General features: G+C 42.9%; 1 protein-coding gene across 1 annotated transcript in view; it reads left to right on the top strand.

Annotated features, from left to right (window-relative positions):
* Positions 1-21887, top strand: part of UPP2 (uridine phosphorylase 2) — a 274606-nt gene that overhangs the window by 112072 nt on the left and 140647 nt on the right. The window contains exon 4 of the mRNA XM_069225143.1: positions 18587-18701. Coding sequence (XP_069081244.1) covers positions 18587-18701 — 115 coding nt within the window. The remainder of the gene's footprint in view (positions 1-18586; positions 18702-21887) is intronic.

Below are 21887 nucleotides of genomic sequence, written 5' to 3'. Positions count from 1 at the left end.
TCACACACTGCAGCTGTCAAAGTCTTGAGGCTTGTCCTCCTAATCTTCAATTCACACAAAACTAATGCAATTTATTGCAGGCACTTAACCAAAAACCAATAACCAGAACAAACCTGCTGGTTTATTACAGGAAGGTACACAATCGCTTCAGAGACCTTACGGATTTTCGCTGATGAACCTTTCGCTCCTGCAGCTATTCCTCTTTCTCAGTCTCCCACGTTCGCAAGCAAAATTCGACCCGCGAATTTCACTCTCAACTGATCAATGGGTCTGTCCTGGTGCACATAGGACTCACCAAATCTCAGTTGAATATTTCTCTTACTCTCTTAAATTACACACCCGATCAACCTACTAAACCAGACAGATTACAACATATAACCAAGGGTCTCCTACACTTGTCAATATACTCCGGAGACTTAGACCACACAGGGTCTGTACATCATCAACAACCACATGGACAATTTTTTAGCACAAAGCGCCACACACATGTGAAGTTCGACGACTTCCCTACTCTCATACTGCAGAGTAAGCACACTCCTACTAAACCTCAGCTGGAGTACGCAGACCCCCTACTTCCCTCACATACGTCACAATTCACCGACAGTTTGCATAGGCCTTTGCAAGCGCAATCTACCACTTTCACACTGTCACTAGGACGCCGAGAACATACCCAACTTTACTAGCAGGAACCAGGATCTATGAAAGTCATTTCTGGGCTTAAAGGGACATGATTCTTGCTACAATTGCCATTACGAAAAACAAAATCCAAATCACAATAATAATGAACAACTAACCCTAACTCAAACTACTACCATAACCATCAGTCACCACATAACCAGTTCTCCAAGGAAACTAACCAACAAACTGCTACCAAAAACTGCTAGCGCGTTCGGTCCTTAATAAGTAACCTTACAAGTGGACGCGTATAGGTCGATGAACCTTTTGATTCGCATGGAGTATCCTAGCTATATAGTAACCAATGTCCATCAACAATCAATACACAAAATAATAATCATTAAGCAAGTCATTAATCAGCAGTTTATAGCGTCAAACAATTCATAAATAACCACAACTCAATATACGTTTTAGTAGTTTTTATTCCCTATTGGTAACAATACTAATTCATGAAGATTAATTCAACTTTATTCACATCCGCAATCCTTATTAATTCATTAGAAGGTGCCAAAAACATAGTCTAATCAAAACTTGCATCAGAGTACAGCAGTAGCATAGGTCAATAATTGAATCAGGAATGAATAAGTCAACATGAGTAGCAGAGTTCAGCAAATTACCCCGTCAATCATTTGTCACCGTATATGTCAATGTCTTTAGATTAGGAACCTCATCTAACCCAGATTAGCATTAGCATGTGGGACTTCATGCGAAAACAATTTAGAAAACAAATTTGGAAAACATCTAACTAAAAGAAAAACTATTTAGACAGCGCAGTGGGTACCTATATAGAAAAGGCACAAAAGGTAATTCAGTCACATTGTCATAGCTACCTATCCATGGTATGAATCAGCAACAAAGTCGGTCTTCATCTTCAGGTCATCAATCGATCAGCATTGCATCAGGCTCTTGAGAGCATGAGCGCAATGACAGAATCTCGAATCATCTTGGCATCTCTCTCTATCTGTCTCATCACCATCTGTTCTCCCGTTTTCCCCCTTTGTCACAACATTATATCAAAGTCACTCAGACTGTCCCCCAATTCCTAATTGGTCAATTAATCACCAGTTATGGCTCTATCCAATAATCTTAATCGTCCGGCTCGTCAGGTATCAAAAATGTTGCATCTTCTTCTCCAGTGAGTGTCTCCATTGTTCGAGTCCTGGGAAAGTACATCTAGTCTGCTTTACACAGTCCTTGATACAAAATTTATTCCATCATCTCCTGTCTGTCGGTTCATGGCAGAGAATTCATGGTCAGTCCAGCACATTAGCTTTTCTACATTGCACGATAATATTCAGCTTTTGCACGAGGCCTGGCAAAACTATGCTACGACTTTGGCTAAATTAGCTCTACAATATAATGCAAAACATACATTGTATATCTCAATATGACATAATACTACATCGTTATTATGCATTTTCAACATTTCACATGTTTTAGTCACTTTTTAATATAATTTGTGAGTGATTGCAGCCATTCTTCGAGGGCACATTTTCAAACGTACACATTATTTTTTTTCGTTAATCACTCAAACTACTTAAACATTTACTCATAATTTCTGAATAGTATATCTGCATTATCACAGGTCTCCACAGGGAAATGTCCACAAACACACCTGGACTAGAACCCTCAACATTCAATGCTAGAGTCCGAGATCTTAACCGTTAGGCCACGATTGACTCCTTCCGGCACGATTTTCCAGCAATAAGTGCACAGCAAATAGACTGCCTTGGTCCTTTCATTGTTTTTTTTATTATTTTTTTAATATAAATTGTGTGTCTGACCTGATTGATCCCTTAGAGCATACAGTCCAGGCGTTCCGGTCTCCAGGCATGTCAACTCCTTGTTATCCCCTTATCGAACACCAACATTCTCCTCCAACCCCACCAATCGCTCAGTTTAGGCTCCATTTCATTAAATCTGTGTCGAATGTAATGTGAAGTTATGCGGGTTTACCTTTGTTTTTTTAACACTGAAGAATCGTGGCAGTCCTGATTGCCATCAAGTACGGGATCCCCCCTTTTAAGGTGGCAACCAATACGCCATGCGGCCTCACAACAGCAACACCATTGTTTGGGGAGGCGGGCGATGGTCGGGGGAGGTGTGCAGACGGCCCTGGGCTGAGGGACAGCCCAGCCCATGCAGAAGAGACTGTCACTCCCAGTGAGGTCTGCCTCACGAAAACACCACCCAGCACCTGCACACGCAGCGTTGAAGGCCGGACATCGACACACAACCACCCAGGTGCTACAGGGAACAATGGTGCTAACCATTGGCAACCAAATGCTCAAATTAAGCACTGCATGGTGGCAATATGATAAGGGATGGTGATGTGTTTGATGTGGAAGAACAAAGTGAGTTGCAGACACTGGTGTAATAGAGTTAAAAGGTCAAGCATTACGGAAAGAGGCAATACAAGGAGGAAAAGTCCACAAACTTACGTTATCAAGTGCATTCCACAGGATTCTCTGTCATTTTGCGGCACTGTAACAGGTGTTATTAATGACATGCTGCATTTGTCAACCTCAGAAAGAATAGTTGAGCAGGGCCTGTCCATACTGAAACCTGTGTGACAAGCAAAAACATCCCAGCAGAGAGCACATTACTCACAGTGACATCATAACTATTCAATTACAGGCTTTAGTTATTCTCAATTTCACTCGTTTTGGGAGAAAGGGGGTTATCCTACATTGATTTTTCAAGAAAGGAAGCAGCATTTCAGCTGGCCATGCCTTCCTGTCAAGGAAGGGTCGGAGGAGCTGCACCCCATGCTGTGGCAGCTCAGGATCAGCCATTGTAATCCTGTATGTGACAATGGGATGCTTGGTCATTTGTGCTAGGTTGGGTAGGGGCTGCTGCAGCCTCCCAAGATTAGAGGAGCAGTGTCAACTAGCCAGAATATTTGAAATATAGGAGGACAAAAATGGCCCACATATGACCCAGGGCACTTGGCCTCGGGCACCGGCCGAATGCCTGACTTCCTAATCCCAGTATGTCATTCACTTCAGAAGAGCAAAGGACGTCTGCACGTTTCTGTGTTATAACCATAGATGGCCGGAACTCATGTCACTGTCATTTCGAAACACAAGTGTCAAAACACGCTGTATGACTGAACAACACATGACTGCTAAAATGGAACAAAACCAGCTTTTAGAAACATATTTGTAACAATGATATGCAAAGCCAATAGTTCTCAACAACATAATGCGTGTGGGCTTTTCGCTTAGCCAATGTTTGTCTGTAAAGTATTGTTTTAAAAAAGTAAAAGAATAAAACATTTCTAAATAGAGGAGGCAAACATACATTTCTTATGGTATCTCAAAACTGTACACTCAGTTCATTGTTTTTAATCCTTATATACAGCAGTGTTTATGGTGCCCTGATGTCCCTACACTAAAGTGAAAGTAAAACAATCCCATTTTACTTTCACTGCATCAGTGCTCGGGGTCATATTTCAGGCCCTCAAGCACTGATTGAGGTGGGAGAGCTATTGCTGGAAAGGGGAGAAACTCCCCTTTCCAGTGATATCTCTTCCCAGTGGATCCCTGATTGGGGATAGCTATAGGAAAGCGATCTCCACGCAGGGATCCACCCACCAGACACCAGGGATTTTAGGGGACCGACCACTTGGGCAAAGGTTTGTGCTCTCTCACTCCCATACCAGATCAGTCTTTCTGCCCCCACCCGGGCATATTTATAATTATAAGGGTGGAGGCTGCCCATTATCTGCATGCTCCCAACCTCACCCCCAAAAAATTATTGTGACAGTCTTTCTTCCCGAGGCAGGCAGAAAGCCAACTAGACACCAGGGATTTTTTTTAAAATATTGAGGTGGCGGCTGCTCACTATGGGAATGACCCTGCCCCCACCACAACAAGATGAAAGACAGTCTTTCTGCCTTCCCGTGATGGGTGCATGGGGTAATTACACCCAAACTGCCCCTGTGGGGAGGGGGCAGAATGTTCTCTAGACACCAGAGTCAATTTTTAAAATAAGGATAGGGGCAGGGCTTGCTCACTATGGGCATGGCCATGCCCCCACCCCAAGAGAGACATTCTTTCTGCTCCCCTGAGAGGTGGATGGGGGTAATTACCCTGATCTGCACCCTCCTACCCCCCCCCCCCCACCCCCAGGAGCAGATAGGCCACTAGACAACATGGAGTACATTTCTGCAGTCTTTTTTTTTTTTTTTGCCCCACTTCACAGCCTAATAGAGTTTCTGTCACCCCCGGAGGGGCGAATAGGGGCATTCACTCCCCGAAATGCCCCCTGGCGGCAGAAAGCTGACTAAACACCAGGCATTTCAAAAAAGGAGCCAAAACAAACAAAAGGAGGGTGCAGCCTACCCTGGCATTAAGCCATACCCCCTCTCCAGAAGGAGCAATAGTGTCTTTCTGGCCCCCTGGGGCCAGGTCGCTGGTTTGTCCCAATTGAAGAGAGTGCTCCAAATATGCCCCCAGGGGGTAGAAAATACACCTTACACTAGGATTTTGCTTTTGTGGCGAAAGAGTGTTTTTGCACTCTGGCATTGGCCAAACCCCAACCCTCAAAAAGGAAAAAACGAGTCTTCTTGCACTATTGAGGGAGACAGGAGGTTTGCCCCGATTTGCCCATGGGGGCCAGAGAGCCCAATGTATAGCAGGCACATATTTTAAAAATATTATAATGGAGTGGGTCTGGCCATCTTAATATATGCCCGAACCTCACACCTAAGGCCTCAACAGTCTTTCTGCTCTCCTGCAGTCTAAGAAATCCCATCCCACTGCAAGCAAGAGGACATTTGATTCCTCTGGGTTTCTTTTTTACATACGGAAAAAGCTTGCTTGAATTATCTGTCCCAACAGTGACAGTGGTGACTGAATCGCAACAAAACTTTACATTTAATTAATAGAGGAGTTAATCCTGAAGAAAAGGTGTGCACAGAATTTAGATTGTAGATAAATCCTTAAATGCAAAATGTATGATTTAGGGTTACAAATCACAACATTTCACACAAACAGTAACCTTGCAAATCAGATCAAATTCTATGTCTGAATAGTGAGATCAAAGATAACTGTCTGTAAAGTCCACTCTGATTGATATTAATATCTTCTCACCATAAAAATAGAACAATTCAGTGGTGAAGATCCAGTAGATTCATGTGGAAGGAGTTGGACTTGGCGTCGACGTTATTGTCTCTATTGTTCATAGTCCGAGAGACCATCCTCAGGACCACCTCAAAGATTGGAAATACAAAGATGACCACTCATGAATTTATGAAAGAGTCATGATAGCCCTCATAGTACAAGATTCGGTCTATGCTATCTATACCCTGAGTAAATAAGTTTCAAACTGTAAAGTAGAAGAATTACCAAAAGTAAATTTGGAGGACAATTTTTGAATGAAGCTACAATGAATAAATCAGCATGTGGGTATTCTCAGGAGTATAGAACTTCTATATTTGTGAGAATACCTGCATGCTGATTCATTCATGGGACAGATAATTCAAGCAAATAATTTCCAAATACTTTTTCCACTAATGATTCCCTTGTTGACCCTTAACCTTTTTGCAAAATTAATACCCAAGCTCACAAGTGAATTTTGGGTTGCCCTTTTTTTGATGTTTTCACAAATGGGCCAGGAGACTGTGGTTAACTTTCAATATCATCCCGCTTGCAATGGTGAATGGCTGTCCTTGTTGGGCTTGAGTAGGCTGCGACCTGGAAAATAAAACCAGACACAGGCATTTCTGAAAACTAGACACCGGAGGAGTCCAGGGTTGTGTACTTCGCATGTATCCCACTTCATTTCCTTATCCACAATGTCCTGTGAACCACAAACTTTGACTAAAAATACTCACTTTCCTCATGTCTCTGAGGAAAACTTCTGGAATCTGTGGGGAGCCACACGTTTCCTACCACCCAGCATTTCCCCAAGTTTTCCAATAACAACGGTACCTCATTTGTGTGGGTGGGCCAAGAGAGCTTGCCAGAAAATGCCGTAAAGCGCTATGTGGAGAGATCAACAATAGGGAAAGCTGCGGGATTTGGGGCCATGCTCAGCCATCACTCATGCAAACCTATGTACCACAGACATTTTTCAAAACTACATAACCTGCCATATTATGCCTGAAACCACATATTTTCCTTAGATTTCTGTGATGCAATGTCCGGTATCTGCAGGAATCCACAAAAATCCTACCACCCAGCGTTACCTCACTTGTGCCGATAAAAAAAACCATTAACCTTGGTGTGATCCATTCTTGTTGCTAACACTAGTCCCAGCCACACAAGTAGCGCAGCGTTTTGATCAGCACAAATGGGGCAATGCTGGGTGATAGGATTTTTGTGAATTCCAAAAGTTTCCATCACAGAAAAGTAAGGAAAATATGTGATTTCAGGAATAGTTCTGGTTTTCAGGGCATTGTGGTGAGAAAATCGCATGAGATCCACACAACATACACCACCCTAGAATCCTCTGGTTGTCTAGTTTTCAAAAATGTCTGTGGTTCCTAGATTTGCATGGGTGGTACCATGGCACCGCACCAAATACCGCAGCTATTCTGATTGCTTATAGCTCAACATAGCTTTTTAGGGCATATTTGTGTTGTGGTCTTGTGGTCCATCCACACAAAGGGGGTACCGTTCTTATCAGGGGACATGTGGAACTCAGAGTGGTAGGAAATATGTGGCTTCCTGCAGAACTTTCAATAGCAGTAATGTGATGCGAATGTGTTTTTTTTACCTAAGTTTAATGTTTGCAAGAGCTACTGGGTAAAATTACCTAATGAGAGTCATCCCTCTCTGGATTCCACCAGGTGTCCACTTTTCGAAAGTGTGCAGGTTGCTAGGTATCCTAAGGGGCTGGCTGAGCTAGGGACCAAAATCTACAGCTATCCACTTTGCAAAAACAAGGGTCAGTTTTGAGTGGAAGAATGTGATGTATCCACGTTGCCTTTTGGACTGTTTCTTGTCGTGGACACAACTCCTACCAAAACAAGTGGGGTACCATTTGTATAAGGAGACGTGGGGGAATGCTTGGTGGAAGGAAGATTGTGGCTCCCCACAGATTCCAGAACTTTCCATCACATAAATTTGAGGAAAATGTGTTTTTGAGTCAAAGTTTGAAGATTGCAAGGGGATCCTGGGGCAGAAAAGCGTGGTGAGAGCAACTCAAGTCACCCCACCCTGGATTCCCCCAGGTGTCTAGTTTTCAAAACTGTGCACGTTTGTTAGGTTTCCCTAGGTGCCAGCTGGGCGAGGCCCCAAAATCAACAGCGGCCCTCTGTGCAAAAAAGGGTGAGTGTTCAGTGGAAAAATATGATGTATCCATTTTGAGTATTGGGCTGTTTCTTGCCTTGGGCACTAGGCCTACCTATACAAGTGAGGTACAATTTTTATTGGGAGACTTGGGGGAGATTCTGGGTGGAAGGAAGTTTGTGGCTCCCCACATATTTGAGAACTTTCTATTACAAAAATATGAGGAAATGTGTTTTATAGTCAAAGTTTGAAAATTGCAATGGATTATGGGCAAAAAACCTGTTAAAGGCCATGCAGGTCACCCCACCCTGGATTTTCCCAGGTGTCTAGTTTAAAAAAATGTGTATGATTTCCAGGTTTCCCTAGGTGCCGACTGAGCTAGGACCCCCCAAATCCACAGCTACCCACTTTGCAAAAAAGGATCCATTTTGAGTGGAAAAACGTGATGCACCCATGTTGTGTTTTGGCCCATTTCCCTGTCACTGGCAATAGACCTACCCACACAAGTGAGGTACTTTTTTTGTCAGCAGACATGTGGGAGCATTGAATAAGAGAGCATTTGTTGTTACCAATGTGATTTTGCTGCATTTGTGCCTTCCAAATGTAAACCAGAGTCTAAGAAAGAAGACATCTTGAAAAATACCCTCTAAATCATATGTTAGTACGGGTACCCACAAATTCAGAGACATACAAATAACCACTTCTCCTAAACTCCAATGTAGGTTTCCTTGATACCCATTTTCACTCTACATGTTTGAACATATGAATTGTTCTATACTTTATAAACAATGACAAACCATTGTACGATGCAGCTCAGTAATTGGCTCTGGTTATCTTCGGTTCTTAGAGAATCTACAAACCTTATATATCGTCGCGACCAGAAGGGTCTAGCAGACGTAATGGCAAATCGCTTTTGTAATCGGTCATTGTGATGAACAGTTACAGATGAAAACACTGGCACAAATGGGCATTTTTTCCTACTTGTTTTTAATATTTATTTATTTCAACAGTTCATTTTTTTGGAAAGACCTTGAGCGGTCTATACAGATGACCCTTTGCTGAATTTGGAATATTGTCTACTTTTCAGAAATCTATAGCTTTATAACTTTGCTGGATAATCCATGGGTTTTACACTGGTTTCCCCTCACAAACTGTAAGTAGCATAAGAGAACAAAAAATAAGAAAAACAGGCCACCTATTTGAAAAATGGCAAAACAGTGGTTACATTTTTTTTTTTTTGTATTCCGTTCTGCATGGTCATCAAATCCGGGAAGATGGTGACATTAGCACAGCAAACCACGCATTGATGCCATTTTTGTTAAAAAAAAAAAAAATTGACTTTAGCATCAGCTCATGGCAGCATCAAAAGAGAAAATTGAACACCCCTAATGTTCCTTTTTGCACTGAGTAGTAAAAGAGAGAAAGCAGTTAAGGTTGTCATACCAGTACATTACAGTATTATATTTTATTTTTAATGGTGCAATGCAATAGATGGGGGTCTCAGCTGAGGTAAAAATAGTGTAAATTGAAGCGTTATATTTTCTGGGATAAACCGTCCCTTGCACTTATTTTCAATGCCAAACTTGGTTTATTCTTATTTGAAAAACATATAAACATCCCACATAAATTCAGAGAAGGGCGTTACAAGGAATAAATCAATTGACTGCTGACACATTGCTTATTTCATCAAAGGTGATTCTGACTTGTTTTCAAAACATACATTACTTGCACAGATTTGAAGCAAAGATCAATATATGCAAAGCGCTAAAGAACAATTTGGAGTTCCTATCCCCTCTGTCTCGAAATCTTTTGCCCAGTATGTTCTCTCCTTACATTCTACTACCTGCATACTCCAAAGGCAGCAGAGCTGTTACTGATGGAGAGCACCATCATCCAAGGCCCATATTTGATTGTGGCCGAGACTTCAGAGTTTGGTGGATAGGATACTCCACCCCAAAAATGGAGGGTTTCCTGTTTGGTCATTATATGTGCATTAAATCCAGGGCCACTGGAATTATTTGAATTTGTGGCTGTGGTGTTTCTACAGAGTAAAGGATTTATCATATCTGCCACATGATTCATTTGGTGCATAATCACAGATCTTGACTAACAAAAAATGTGTTTCTAGCTCAAGCATATCAAATATTACTAAAAACGCAGTAACATGGGTTGATGCTCAGTGAAAGGCCCTTCACACAGGTTGAATGGTCATCTTTCTGCTGCTTATTGCTGTATTTGTGTGTCAGGCTGCTACTAATGAGGTGACAAATTTGCCCAGATAGTGCTAAAATGTGTAAAAGTGACAAAATACTATGGTAATACTATCACAAAATGTGCCACATAGCCTGCCTTTTCTTGCCACATACTTTGGTAAGCCTTGCCACACAGTTTGGTCCTCTTCTGCTGCATAATTCCAGTGCTACTAGTTATACCCTACAGCACTTGTAATATGGCAGATGGCATAGCACCCATGTTTGTGACGGAGTATCACATCCACCAAACTCTAAGTAAGGTCCTAAGTTTTCAGTTATTCAATGTCCATTTCAATTAATTAACTTGGGTACTACACTATTCCCAAAAAATGACTGCTAGCCATAACTGTTTCCTGACTGAGTGCATTTCTCACAATAAAGCGCATGATATAAGATAAATGCATACCCCCAAAGCACTCTAAATCACCAGAACCCCACAAAAGGGTATTCCCAAACCTTGCGTTATCATTTCTAAACATGTTCCTACCGTCTTTTTTTTTCCAAACTCAGTGTGAGTAACTGGGTTACTAGTTGAGGGAGGTGAAAGCCTACTCAAGCATCCACCACAATTCTTGTCAGGGTGAGGCACAAAAAAATCTCAAATGAACCTGGGTTCAGTCTTCTGGTAGTTTGACAGAGCAGTCAGGCTTAACTTAGAGGCAATGTGGAAAGTATTTATGCAGCACTTTAAACAGTAATAAAGTGAAAATACACCACAAGAAAAGGCCCACACCAATTTTGTAAAATAGAGCAAAATGTAATAAATAAATCAAGATCAAAACAACAAACATCCTAACACTAGAACAGAAGAAATGTAATTGTAAACAGTTAAGTAAAACTATCACCTGAAAGCCCAAAATGCCACTTGCAGCTATCTGGTCGTGCAACACTAGGGGAAAGTCATAAATTCAGGCTGACCTTGATGGAGCGTGGATCAAAAACAGGGACAAGGTTAGTCCCTCTCAGCATAGCACAAAGAGTCCCGTTCACAATGAAGGGGGCCCCAAGGTCAGGAAAGTGTAGCAGATGTTGGTGATGTAGCACAATGGGTAGACCTGGCATCGACGTTGGTTGTCGCTATAGCATAAAGATCCTATTGTCATCACAGCCAGTTGGGCAGGAGGTTTGCGTTGGGATTCCCTGTGAGCGCTTAAAACTGTAGCGCTAAGTGGCCAGTTGATGGAACTTCGCATTGGCTGACTTTGCCAGCAACAAGGTTGTGGCACCAACTGGCCCATTCGCAGTTGTGAAGAGCTCAAAAACTTAAACTCTGTTCCACTGAGGCCACACCAAGGGTTCAGGACCTGAGAGACGTCACTTGGGGATCAGGGGCTTACTCCAGCTGGATCTGAGTGCTGGTACAGGTGGTTGGAGGCCCTCTGACTCAGGCAGAAGGGCAACAGGGCAGCAGGACAGCAAACCAGCAAGGCAGCAGTCCAGCGGGCAGTACCCAGCAGAGCAGCAGTCGAGCAGAGTGGCAGTGCTTTCAGCAGCACAGAAGTCCTTCTTCCTGGCAGATTCTTCACAGGTCCAGACGTTTACTGAAGAGTTGGTGTCTGAGGTCTAATATTTATACTAGGTGCCTCCTTTGAAGTGGGAGAAGCATCTAGAAGTTTCCCTTTGAAGTGGACAGGTTTCCTACCTCCGCTATGCAGGTTCCAGACTAACTACAGGTGGTATGCAGCCCTTTGTGTGGAGGCAAGACACAGCCTATTCAAGTGTAGATCGGGCTGTGCCCAGCTCTGCTCTCCCATCCTGCCAGTGATGGCCCATCCAAGCACAACTAAGCTCTCTATTATGTGTGGCTGTCTAGGAGGAATACACAAAGCCCAACTGTCAACTACACCCAGTCTTGTGACCCAGTGTAGGCTGCAGGCACTAAATGGCTAAGGACGGACAATGCCAACCTTCTCAAAGTGGTATTTTGAAAATTGTAATTTAAAATCGGACTTCACCATAGGAGAGGACTTTTTATTACAAATCCAAAGACACCAAACATAAACTGGTTGCGTGTTCCCATTTGGAAGTAACAACTTAGTAAATGTAATGCAGTGATTGCAATGTTATCCTATATGTGAAGTAGGCCTTGCAGTAGTGAAAAACTAATTCTGTAGTTTTACCCTACAAGTATATGTAAAATTTAAAATTACGTGTACAACTTTTTCAATATACTCACCCTGTTGTCTGGGCTGTCCAGGGTCTACTCGAGGGGTAACTTATATGTATTAAAAAGGAATGTTCGGGCTTGGCAAGAGGTTTATTGTGCCAGGTCGAAATGGCAGTTTAAAACTGCACACAGAGCCTGCAGTGGCAGGTCTGAGACATGTTTAAAGGGCTACTTAATTTGGTGACACCATCAACAATGCAGGCCTTCTAGTAGCATTTGATTTACAGGCTGGCGCTGCCACTTTACTAGGGACTTACAAGTTAATTAAATATGTCAGTTGTGCATAAGCCATTTCTACCATGTTTTAAGGAGAGAGCACAAGTACGTTAGCACTGGTTAGCAATGGAAAAGGGGAGAGAGTCCTAGAAGCCAACAAAATTTGGTTAATAAAACAGGAGGGTGAGGACAAAAAGTTTGGTGATGGCCCTGCAAAAAGAATCAAGTCCAACACTCAAGTTCTTAAAATGTCTCAGCAATACAAAACCTACATATTGGGCCTGTTAACAAGACCTGATTAGACTTTTCCTTGTACAGCCCTGATAAAAGGTCCCACTTGGGTAACCATTGCTGTATTGCATGAACTCAGTCTTTGTCGTGTTTATTTTTATCTGATTTGTCACACAAAAGGGCTCAGGATGATTCAATAAACTTTGCAGACTAACAGGAACAAGTCAATCAGAGCTGTATTATCAGTATATGACGTAAGAGGCATGTGGGTGACTCCCCAACTAGAGAGTAAAAATATGACTGCCTTTCAGGGGGCAGGCAGCCTACCAAGTGTAACTTAAACCTAAGGGAAGCAAATACCGTTCCTTGTCTTATTCTAACAACAGTAAGGACGGGGGTGTACAGTTCACTTTCTTTCTTGTATATACAAGTAGCTATGTGTATAAGTTATCAAATAGTGAGCACCTAGTTGTAGAAAATGAAGCATTGCACATCATGGGGGTTACTGGGAGATGATTCAAAATCATGTATGTCAAATGAGGATATACATGTTAGAATTCCACTGTTGCTTCATATTTCACATATTTACAAGTTCATTTCACATATTTACATTTTAAGGCACAGGGCCACGTGTTTTTGTATATGCTTTAATACAATGATTGTGATGTCATGCACCTGCCCAATCCACAGAACACTCAAGAGCCAAAACTATTGGCTTTGTCAATACTTGCTTGTAGATGGGAGCACAAATTATTATCTTCTTTGCAGTTGAAGATATTATTGGTGGAATCAAACACACAATACAAAGGAGCTAGGGTATACAGGTTATGTCAATAATTAAGCATAGCATCAGATAAGCAATCTATTCCAGTGGCAACTACAAGCTTACATTGGCTTATTATTTTAGCCATGGTAGAGACTTTACAGGCAATCCCCATCTAGATTCTAGATGACATTAATTGTTTAATGATCTCCGTCCCGTATAGACTTTTACTAACCTTTAGAAACCTTCTGTGTAATTTCTGCCTCTCATGCAAAAGATCCTGTTTTTTTTTTTTTTTGAATACCTAGCTTCCATTATCATTATGTCACAATGCCCACTAGGGATCTTTCTGAGGTGGTGATGTTGGCTTCCCTGCCAGCCACGTTTTCTTACTTTGTGGTTGTCACTAGAAGCAGGAGAGGTTTGGGCCTGATCTGGGGTTACCCTGTCTTCGGGCCCGGTTTTGAGGCTGGCGGTCGGGCTGCTAGACCACCAATACGGCGGTCTCTGCATTATGACACTACCACCAGGCTGGTGGTCTTTCTTCGGCGTTGGCACTGTGGCGGCATGCTTCAGCTCATAAAGTGAGTCTGAAGCACATGCTGCCGAAGTGGAGATCCAGGTGCATCTCTGGTGCACTGTTGCTTTGCACAAGGTTGTACATGGCAAAATGTGTACACAGACAGTGTAACATATGGGTGTACAAATGTTCCTCCAGCCACATTACCCAATTGACAAAATCACACTGTTTGGGGCCTCTTCCTTGCCTTTCCACCAAGCGGAAAGGCAGGTCGTGATCAGCATTATCACACTACTGCCGGGCTGGTGGTGTGTCTGCAGCAGTGGTACTGCGGCGGCATGCTTCAGCTCATAAAGTGACCCTGAAGCACATGCCACTGCAGGAAAGCACCAAATGCACCTCTGGCACACATTTGCCTTGCACAATGTTGAGCACCAACAGTGGAGGCATGGGGGGATAACATGTGCCCCCAGCAACAGTGCCCAATGGGCAAAATCACCCTGGGACCATGTTTGGGACCCCTTACTTGCCCTCCACCAAGATTTTCATGGCAGGGTTCCTGCCTTGAAAAGCTTGGCAGAAAGACAGGTCGTGATCAGCATGGCGGTGCCAGCATTGGCACCGCTGCGATTGATCATGATTTTTCCTGCCGCCGCGGGATCCAAGATCCTGGCGGTTGTGGCAGGCTTGTGGAGGTCCCACCGCCATCCTCGTAATCTGGTCATCTGACTGCCGAGGAGGCCGCAGTCAGAACCACACTGCGGTTACAGCAGTCGCAGGACACGGCCGCACTCATGATCAGGCCCTTAGTTTCCCATGTGGTGTTTGGACTTTGTGGATTCTGGATTTTACCTTTCATAGTGGATTGAAAATGTAAGCACTTGCAGTGAACAACTGTGTTAGACCTGCAAGTACCAGGGTGGAATCCCACCCAGGCTAACTAAGCATGGTATAAAGTTCAGTCTGCACCAAGTAACTAGTATTATTACTATAAGCGGTGAGCATTTCATGGCGGGTAAGTGATATTGGATTTTGAATATGTCATAATTTGCCTAGCTACAGATACTTGCTGTCTTGCCCTTCTGGTCCTTCAGATACTTGGGGCATATTTAAGAGCCCCTTGTGCCATTCCAATGCCACATTAACGTCAATTTATTTTGCTAATGTGGCGTTTGAAGGCCAAAAACGCTGCACCATCTAAGAGATTTTGTTGCGCCATTTTTTTGGCACTTTAACGCCTGCTCAGATCAGGCATTAAAAGGAGGCTTCCATTATTTACAGTGGCGTCTGAGTGTTTTGCGGGATTAGCATAAAAAAAATTCCGCTAATCCTGCATAGCGCGGGACTAGCATCAAAAATGTTGACGCTAGTCCCATAACTACCACCATGGTGCACCATATTTTAAACAGCAGTGCACACATGGTGGTGTTAGGGGGGTCTCTACTTTTCTGGTCCTTACGCCAGAGCAAGGGTCACAAAACACCTTAGAAGTGGAAATGGAATACACATTGAACTATTGTTTTAGTTGGACTCAGCATAGTTTGACTTCAGTTAGGGAGCTTTTTAAGAGGGTTTATTTGATTTGAGTTTTTATGAATTATAAAGACTCCCGTTCATCTGCTTGAGGTCTTTGTGCAATGCGGTTACATTTAGAATCAGTTCCTGATTGTCCATATTAGTGTGGTAACCAGGAGGGAACTTTGAGGGGCCTTGAGTGCTTGAATGACATAAGAATAAGGAGTTTGCTATCCAAATCAGGTTTTTATCATTCACTTTGATCCATTTCATTATAATGGTGGATTTTGGGTGACAAGTGATGGTCCTTATTACAAGGGTGTTCAGAGATTATGGAGACAGGGAAGAGTTTGCATCATGTAATGTGCTATGCTTGAGTCTCTGTCATCTAAAATACCATGGTTCAGTAGCCATTTTTTAGGTCGCAAACTGTTCCTTTGGCAGGATTTCCAGATGTTTCTTTACCATGAAGAATGTGGAATTTTTCCCCAGAATTTTGCACTTCTCAGATTTTGTGGTTATATGACCTCAACATGGTGGTAATCGTGCTTGAATCCAAAGGGTCCATGTAGCTAAAGGCAGAGTGAAGGATGAGCATATTGGGATATTTTAAGGAATACCTATTCTGGACCCTATTCACAAAGGTAAACTTGGTAGAAGTTTAGACTTTTGGTCTCAACTTAGACCGAAAGTCTAACATTACTATGAGTAAAGTTAGATGTTAGCTCTAAACTTAGACTTTTGGACAAAGTTTACCTTTGTGAATCGGGTCCGATGAGTTTCTTCTCGCAAGACAGATGTGGATTTTTTGGTATGTCCTTAACTTTTTAATGAGGTGTTGCAATATTTAGATATAAGGTGTCCCACTTATCCCAAATCATTAATGCTGCTGGGAGAAGTGGCTGATTGAGGCACTGTAACACAGTGACAGAAGTCTGACATTCATGAATGTACCGAAGTCTGCCTTCTTTATTAAACCCCCTCATTAAAAATAAATATTGTTTCCCCCCCCATTAGAACATTGACATAAGTGTCATTAAAGAATGTCTAACTCAGTTTGGAGCAAGGTGAGCAGCTGTAATTGGGTTTATATTTTTGAAATCTCATCTTTGACTTCCGCTTTACAACAATTACCCTAGACAGTTGTATGTCAAAATATCAACAAAATAAATATCAACCTGCAACAACTTATACGTGAAAATACCAACCTGCACAGTATTGTCAAGGTAAGCATACATACGGGAGTATACAATTACTCGTTCTAGCTCCACTTCTACTTACCTTGACAATATCATACAGGCAACGGCGGCTCCTCCCACTACAGCGAAGGAGCATCGCCCCCCCCCTCCAGCAGCAGCCGCTGCAAACCTTTAACAACGAAACGATAATAAACCATGGCCCATATTTATACTTCAATTGTGCCAAATTTGTGTCATTTTTTTGTTACGCAAATTCGGGTCAAACCTAACTCCATATTCATATTTTATCAAAATATAGAAGTTTACAGCATTTGTTGGATGCGTGCACCTACCTTTTGTCAGTGAGATGCAAGGTAGGCATTCCCATCTAAAAAATGGTACCATCCCCATATTTACCACCATGCTAAAATGCTGCACGGGTGGGAGGAGTGGCTAAATAATGGTTAGACCAGGCGTTAGGGGACCTGTGGACCTATTTCCATGGTTAAACACCATGGAATTGGTCCACAGGTGCCCTTCCCAAGCCCCACCCACACCAGAGGGACACCAGAGGATGGGGGACCCCATCCCAGGGGAGTAGGTTAAGTATAGGTAGGTATTTTGTAAAAAAAAATTAAGTGCAATCTGGGGCCCTAACTTGGGGCCCCCTGCATGGCACAGGTTGCAATAGCCATGCCCAGGGGACACTTGTCCCCTGTGCTGGCTATTGGGGTGGTGGGCATGACTCCTGTCTTTCCTAAGACAGGACTCATGTTTTAGTGGTTGTGCGCCAGGAAATGGCGCTAGTCTGGTTAGAGGCATTTATTTTGCCTCTAACCAGGCTAGCATCATTTATTTTACGCACAACCCCCTCCTTCCTTACCACCACCCCCACCCCCACCCGGCAAGCGTCTTCTTCTAAGACGCTAGCCCAAGTTTAGCGCTGGCATGTGCCATTCCTTTAATATGGCGCCCGGCTGGCGCTGTGGAATTGCGCAAGCCTGCGCTATACTTTTTGCTGCAAAACTCTGTTTGGTATGACAGGGATGAGTGCATAGCACTCCCCCTCAATGCGCATGTATGTTTGACCGGCAGTCTTGGGCCGGTCAAACGCACATGCACACTGTGCTCTCTACAGCCCAGCATTGTGTTGCCGGGCTGGAAAGAGTAGGCACAGGCTCCAAGTTTGCCTGGGAGCGCCCTGCCAGGGCGCTCCAGCCAATCCTAACTCTGCTTTCATGCAGCGTTAGAATCAGCCACAGGGCAGGCTGGGAGCCCCTGTCTCCTGTGACCAGGAAGAAGGAGCAGCAGTGCGGCAGCAGCGAAGCAAGTACGTTTTATTTTTATTCACTGTTTAATTTGTTCCCCCAAACATGCCGCCCCGCTGCTTCATTGAGCAGTGAACTGCGACTACATGCAGGTCGACATTTTGAAGTCTACAGTGTCGCAAGTCGATGTTTTAAAGTCAGCATTTTTGTACAATTTCCCCCTAGACCAGTCCTCTACATAAACACACCTTGATGTAAGTGGGGAAAAAAGAGCTGGTTTACAAGAGAACACTCATCTTGCTGCATTAACCTGCTATCATTGATCTCAGTGCGACTATTAATATATCAATAAAACGTATTTATCGGTGAAAGGACTAGAATATTGACGCGTTGTTCTCCTTCTTTCATACCAACGCAGAAGTGTTGTTGACTGGAATTAAATTATGAATACATTTAGTGGTTGAATGATTTTTGCAATATTGCATTATGTTTCCTCAAATTAAAAATATGAACATAAGCTGGAAATGCTCTCATAATGAATGCCATAATTCTTTTGTCAACAGCATGGAATGGGAATTCCTTCTATTTCCATTATGCTTCATGAACTTATTAAATTACTTCACCATGCAAATTGTCGAGATGTTGTGATAATACGAATTGGCACATCTGGAGGAATAGGTAAGCTTGTATTTTATTATTCTAGTAGACAAGTGCTATAATGAGCGAACACTTCTCTTCTCTATAGCAAATAAGTATACAACCAACGACTAGCAAATTAAAATAAACACTGTTATGTCATATCTCTCTCTCTGTCTCTGTCTCTCTCTCTCTCTCTCTATATATATATATATATATTTATTTAATTTTGGACAGGTTACTTCAAACAAGCTAGTTCTAAGTAGCATTAAAGCACACTTTTATTATAGCTGACGCATTAGACGCTGGACACATAACAATATTGTGCATGTGTGGTGCAGTTAAAACCAGCCTGCACAAGGCCAGAATGTGAGGGGCGATCAGATGGGGAGAGTTATTTGAGTCCATGCACTGTTCTTTTGTTTCCCTTGGATATGTTTTTTTTAAACATTTTAAAATAAAGCATATTTACAGATTGGAGCAGGGGAGATGAAGTGATTTGCCCAGAATCACATGATTTTTGGTGAAGGTACCAAGATTAACATTAGAAACGAGGGGGCATGGTTACTAACATTTCATACAATGCAGCGCAGCAGGCAAAATTGCTGCACTAAGTTGCGTGAGAGGGAGACAACAGAAAAGCACCATATTTTCAAATACATAGTGCAGGTCTGTTCTCTCCTAGAGCCGACGCACTTGTGGCTGCCTGATGCCAATGCAGATACCCTTGCGTCATGGTGCACAGGAGCCTGCAGTGAGGTTAGGTTCATTTTTGTGGTGAAAGGGATACCTTTCTGCACAAAAACAATCCTTTGCATCTATTTCCTCTTTAAATGTGTGTGGCAGAATGCAGCACTCATGAAAAGAGGAATAACGAGAAGAAATAAACATACTTCTTCTTTCACCAGTCTTATGTAGCCACATCATTTTGGTGCAAATCCATGCTTACAAGTCTTTGTAAATATAGGTTTGTGCCAAAATACATGGGTGGATGCACCTGAACGCTCACTCACCACCCATGTAATGCCTGCCTAATGCAAGGTAACACTGTGTTGCCTTACTTTTTTTTTTTTTTTTTAAACAAAGTCACACAAAGTCATGTAAATTGGAATTTGCTTGGCTTTATAAATCGCAAAACAGATTTTGCCTCAAGGCTGCGCCAAAAAAGTGCACAGCCGTACCACAAAATCCTAGTGAATCTGTACCTTTGTCTTGAGGTGAGCTAGATAAAGACGAGAATACATTTGCCTCTGAGCAGGTATTTCCTGTCCCAATTTCAATGCCACCTAATACCAGGGTCTGAGTTCTCTCTCCATGACTCCCTGACTTGTGCCAACGTATGTCCAATATTCCCAAAGTCCATTTATCTCTTTCCAGATATTTGTGCCTACCAGTACGTGTCAATATATCCCCCTTCTCTGTGTCTATGTGCCTGAATGTCATTGCCCGTAGCTTCCTGTCCCTTTGACTGTCTCTCCCTGTCCCAATGGCTATCGCCTATTTCCATTGTCTGAGTATCGATGCTCTTTTAACCCCTTCGCTGCCAGGCCTTTTCCCCCTCCTGTGCCGGGCCTTTTTTTGCCTATTTGGGGCAGTTCGCGCTTAGGCCCTCATAACTTTTTGTCCACATAAGCTAACCAAGCCAAATTTGCGTCCTTTTTTTCCAACATCCTAGGGATTCTAGAGGTACCCAGACTTTGTGGGTTCCCTTGAAGGAGGCCAAGAAATTGGCCAAAATACAGTGAAAATTTCGTTTTTTTCAAAAAAATTGGAAAAAGTGGCTGCAGAAGAAGGCTTGTGGTTTTTCCCCTGAAAATGGCATCAACAAAGGGTTTGCGGTGCTAAACTCAGCAGCTTCCCAGCTTTCAGGAACAGGCAGACTTGAATCAGAAAACCCAATTTTTCAACACAATTTTGGCATTTTACTGGGGCATACCCCATTTGTGCAATTTTTTGTGCTTTCAGCCTCCTTCCAGTCAGTGACAGGAATGGTCATGAAACCAATGCTGGATCCCAGAAACCTAAACATTTCTGAAAAGTAGACAAAATTCTAAATTCAGCAAGGGGTCATTTGTGTAGATCCTACAAGGGTTTCCTACAGAAAATAACAGCTGAAAAAGAAAAATATTGAAATTGAGGTGAAAAAACCATCAATTTTTCTCTACGTTTTACTCTGTAACTTTTCCCTGCAATGTCAGATTATCGAAAGCAATATACCGTTACGTCTGCTGGACTCCTCTGGTTGCGGGGATATGTAGGGCTTGTAGGTTCATCAAGAACCCGAGGAACCCAGAGCCAATAAATGAGCTGCACCCTGCAGTGCGTTTTCATTCTATACCGGGTATACAGCAATTCATTTGCTGAAATATAAGGAGTAAAAAATTGCTATCAAGAAAACCTTTGCATTTCCAAAAAGGGCACAAGATAAGGTGTTGAGGAGCAGTGGTTATTTGCACATCTCTGAATTCTGGGGTGACCATAGTAGCACGTGAATTACAGGGAATTTTTCAAATAGATGTCTTTTTTACACACACTCCTATATTTGGAAGGAAAAAATGTAGAGAAAGACAAGGGGCAATAGTACTTGTTTTGCTAATCTATGTTCCCCCAAGTCTCCCGATAAAAATGGTACCTCACTTGTGTGGGTAGGCCTAGCACCCGCGACAGGATATGCCCCAAAACACAACATGGACACATCACAGAAAACAGAGCTGTTTTTAGCAAAGTGACTACCTGTAGATTTTGGCCTCTAGCTCAGCCGCCACCTAGGGAAACCTACCAAACCTGTGCATTTCTGAAAACTAGAGACCTTGGGGAATCCAAGGAGGGGTGACTTGTGTGGCTCGGACCAGGTTCTGTTACCCAGAATCCTTTGCAAACCTCAAAATTTGGCTAAAAAAACACATGTTCCTCACATTTCTGTGGCAGAAAGTTATGGAATCTGGGAGGAGCCACAAATTTCCTTCCACCCAGCGTTCCCCCACGTCTCCCGATAAAAATGATACCTCACTTGTGTGGGTAGGCCTAGCACCCGCGACAGGATATGCCCCAAAACACAACGTGGACACATCACAGAAAACAGAGCTGTTTTTAGCAAAGTGACTACCTGTAGATTTTGGCCTCTAGCTCAGCCGCCACCTAGGGAAACCTACCAAACCTGTGCATTTCTGAAAACTAGAGACCTAGGGGAATCCAAGGAGGGGTGACTTGTGTGGCTCGGACCAGGTT

The sequence above is a fragment of the Pleurodeles waltl genome, chromosome 3_1 (genome assembly GCF_031143425.1).
Source record: "Pleurodeles waltl isolate 20211129_DDA chromosome 3_1, aPleWal1.hap1.20221129, whole genome shotgun sequence".
NCBI lineage: Eukaryota > Metazoa > Chordata > Amphibia > Caudata > Salamandridae > Pleurodeles > Pleurodeles waltl.
The sequence above is the reverse complement of the archived record's forward strand: the minus strand, read 5'-3'. Positions and strand labels throughout refer to the sequence as shown.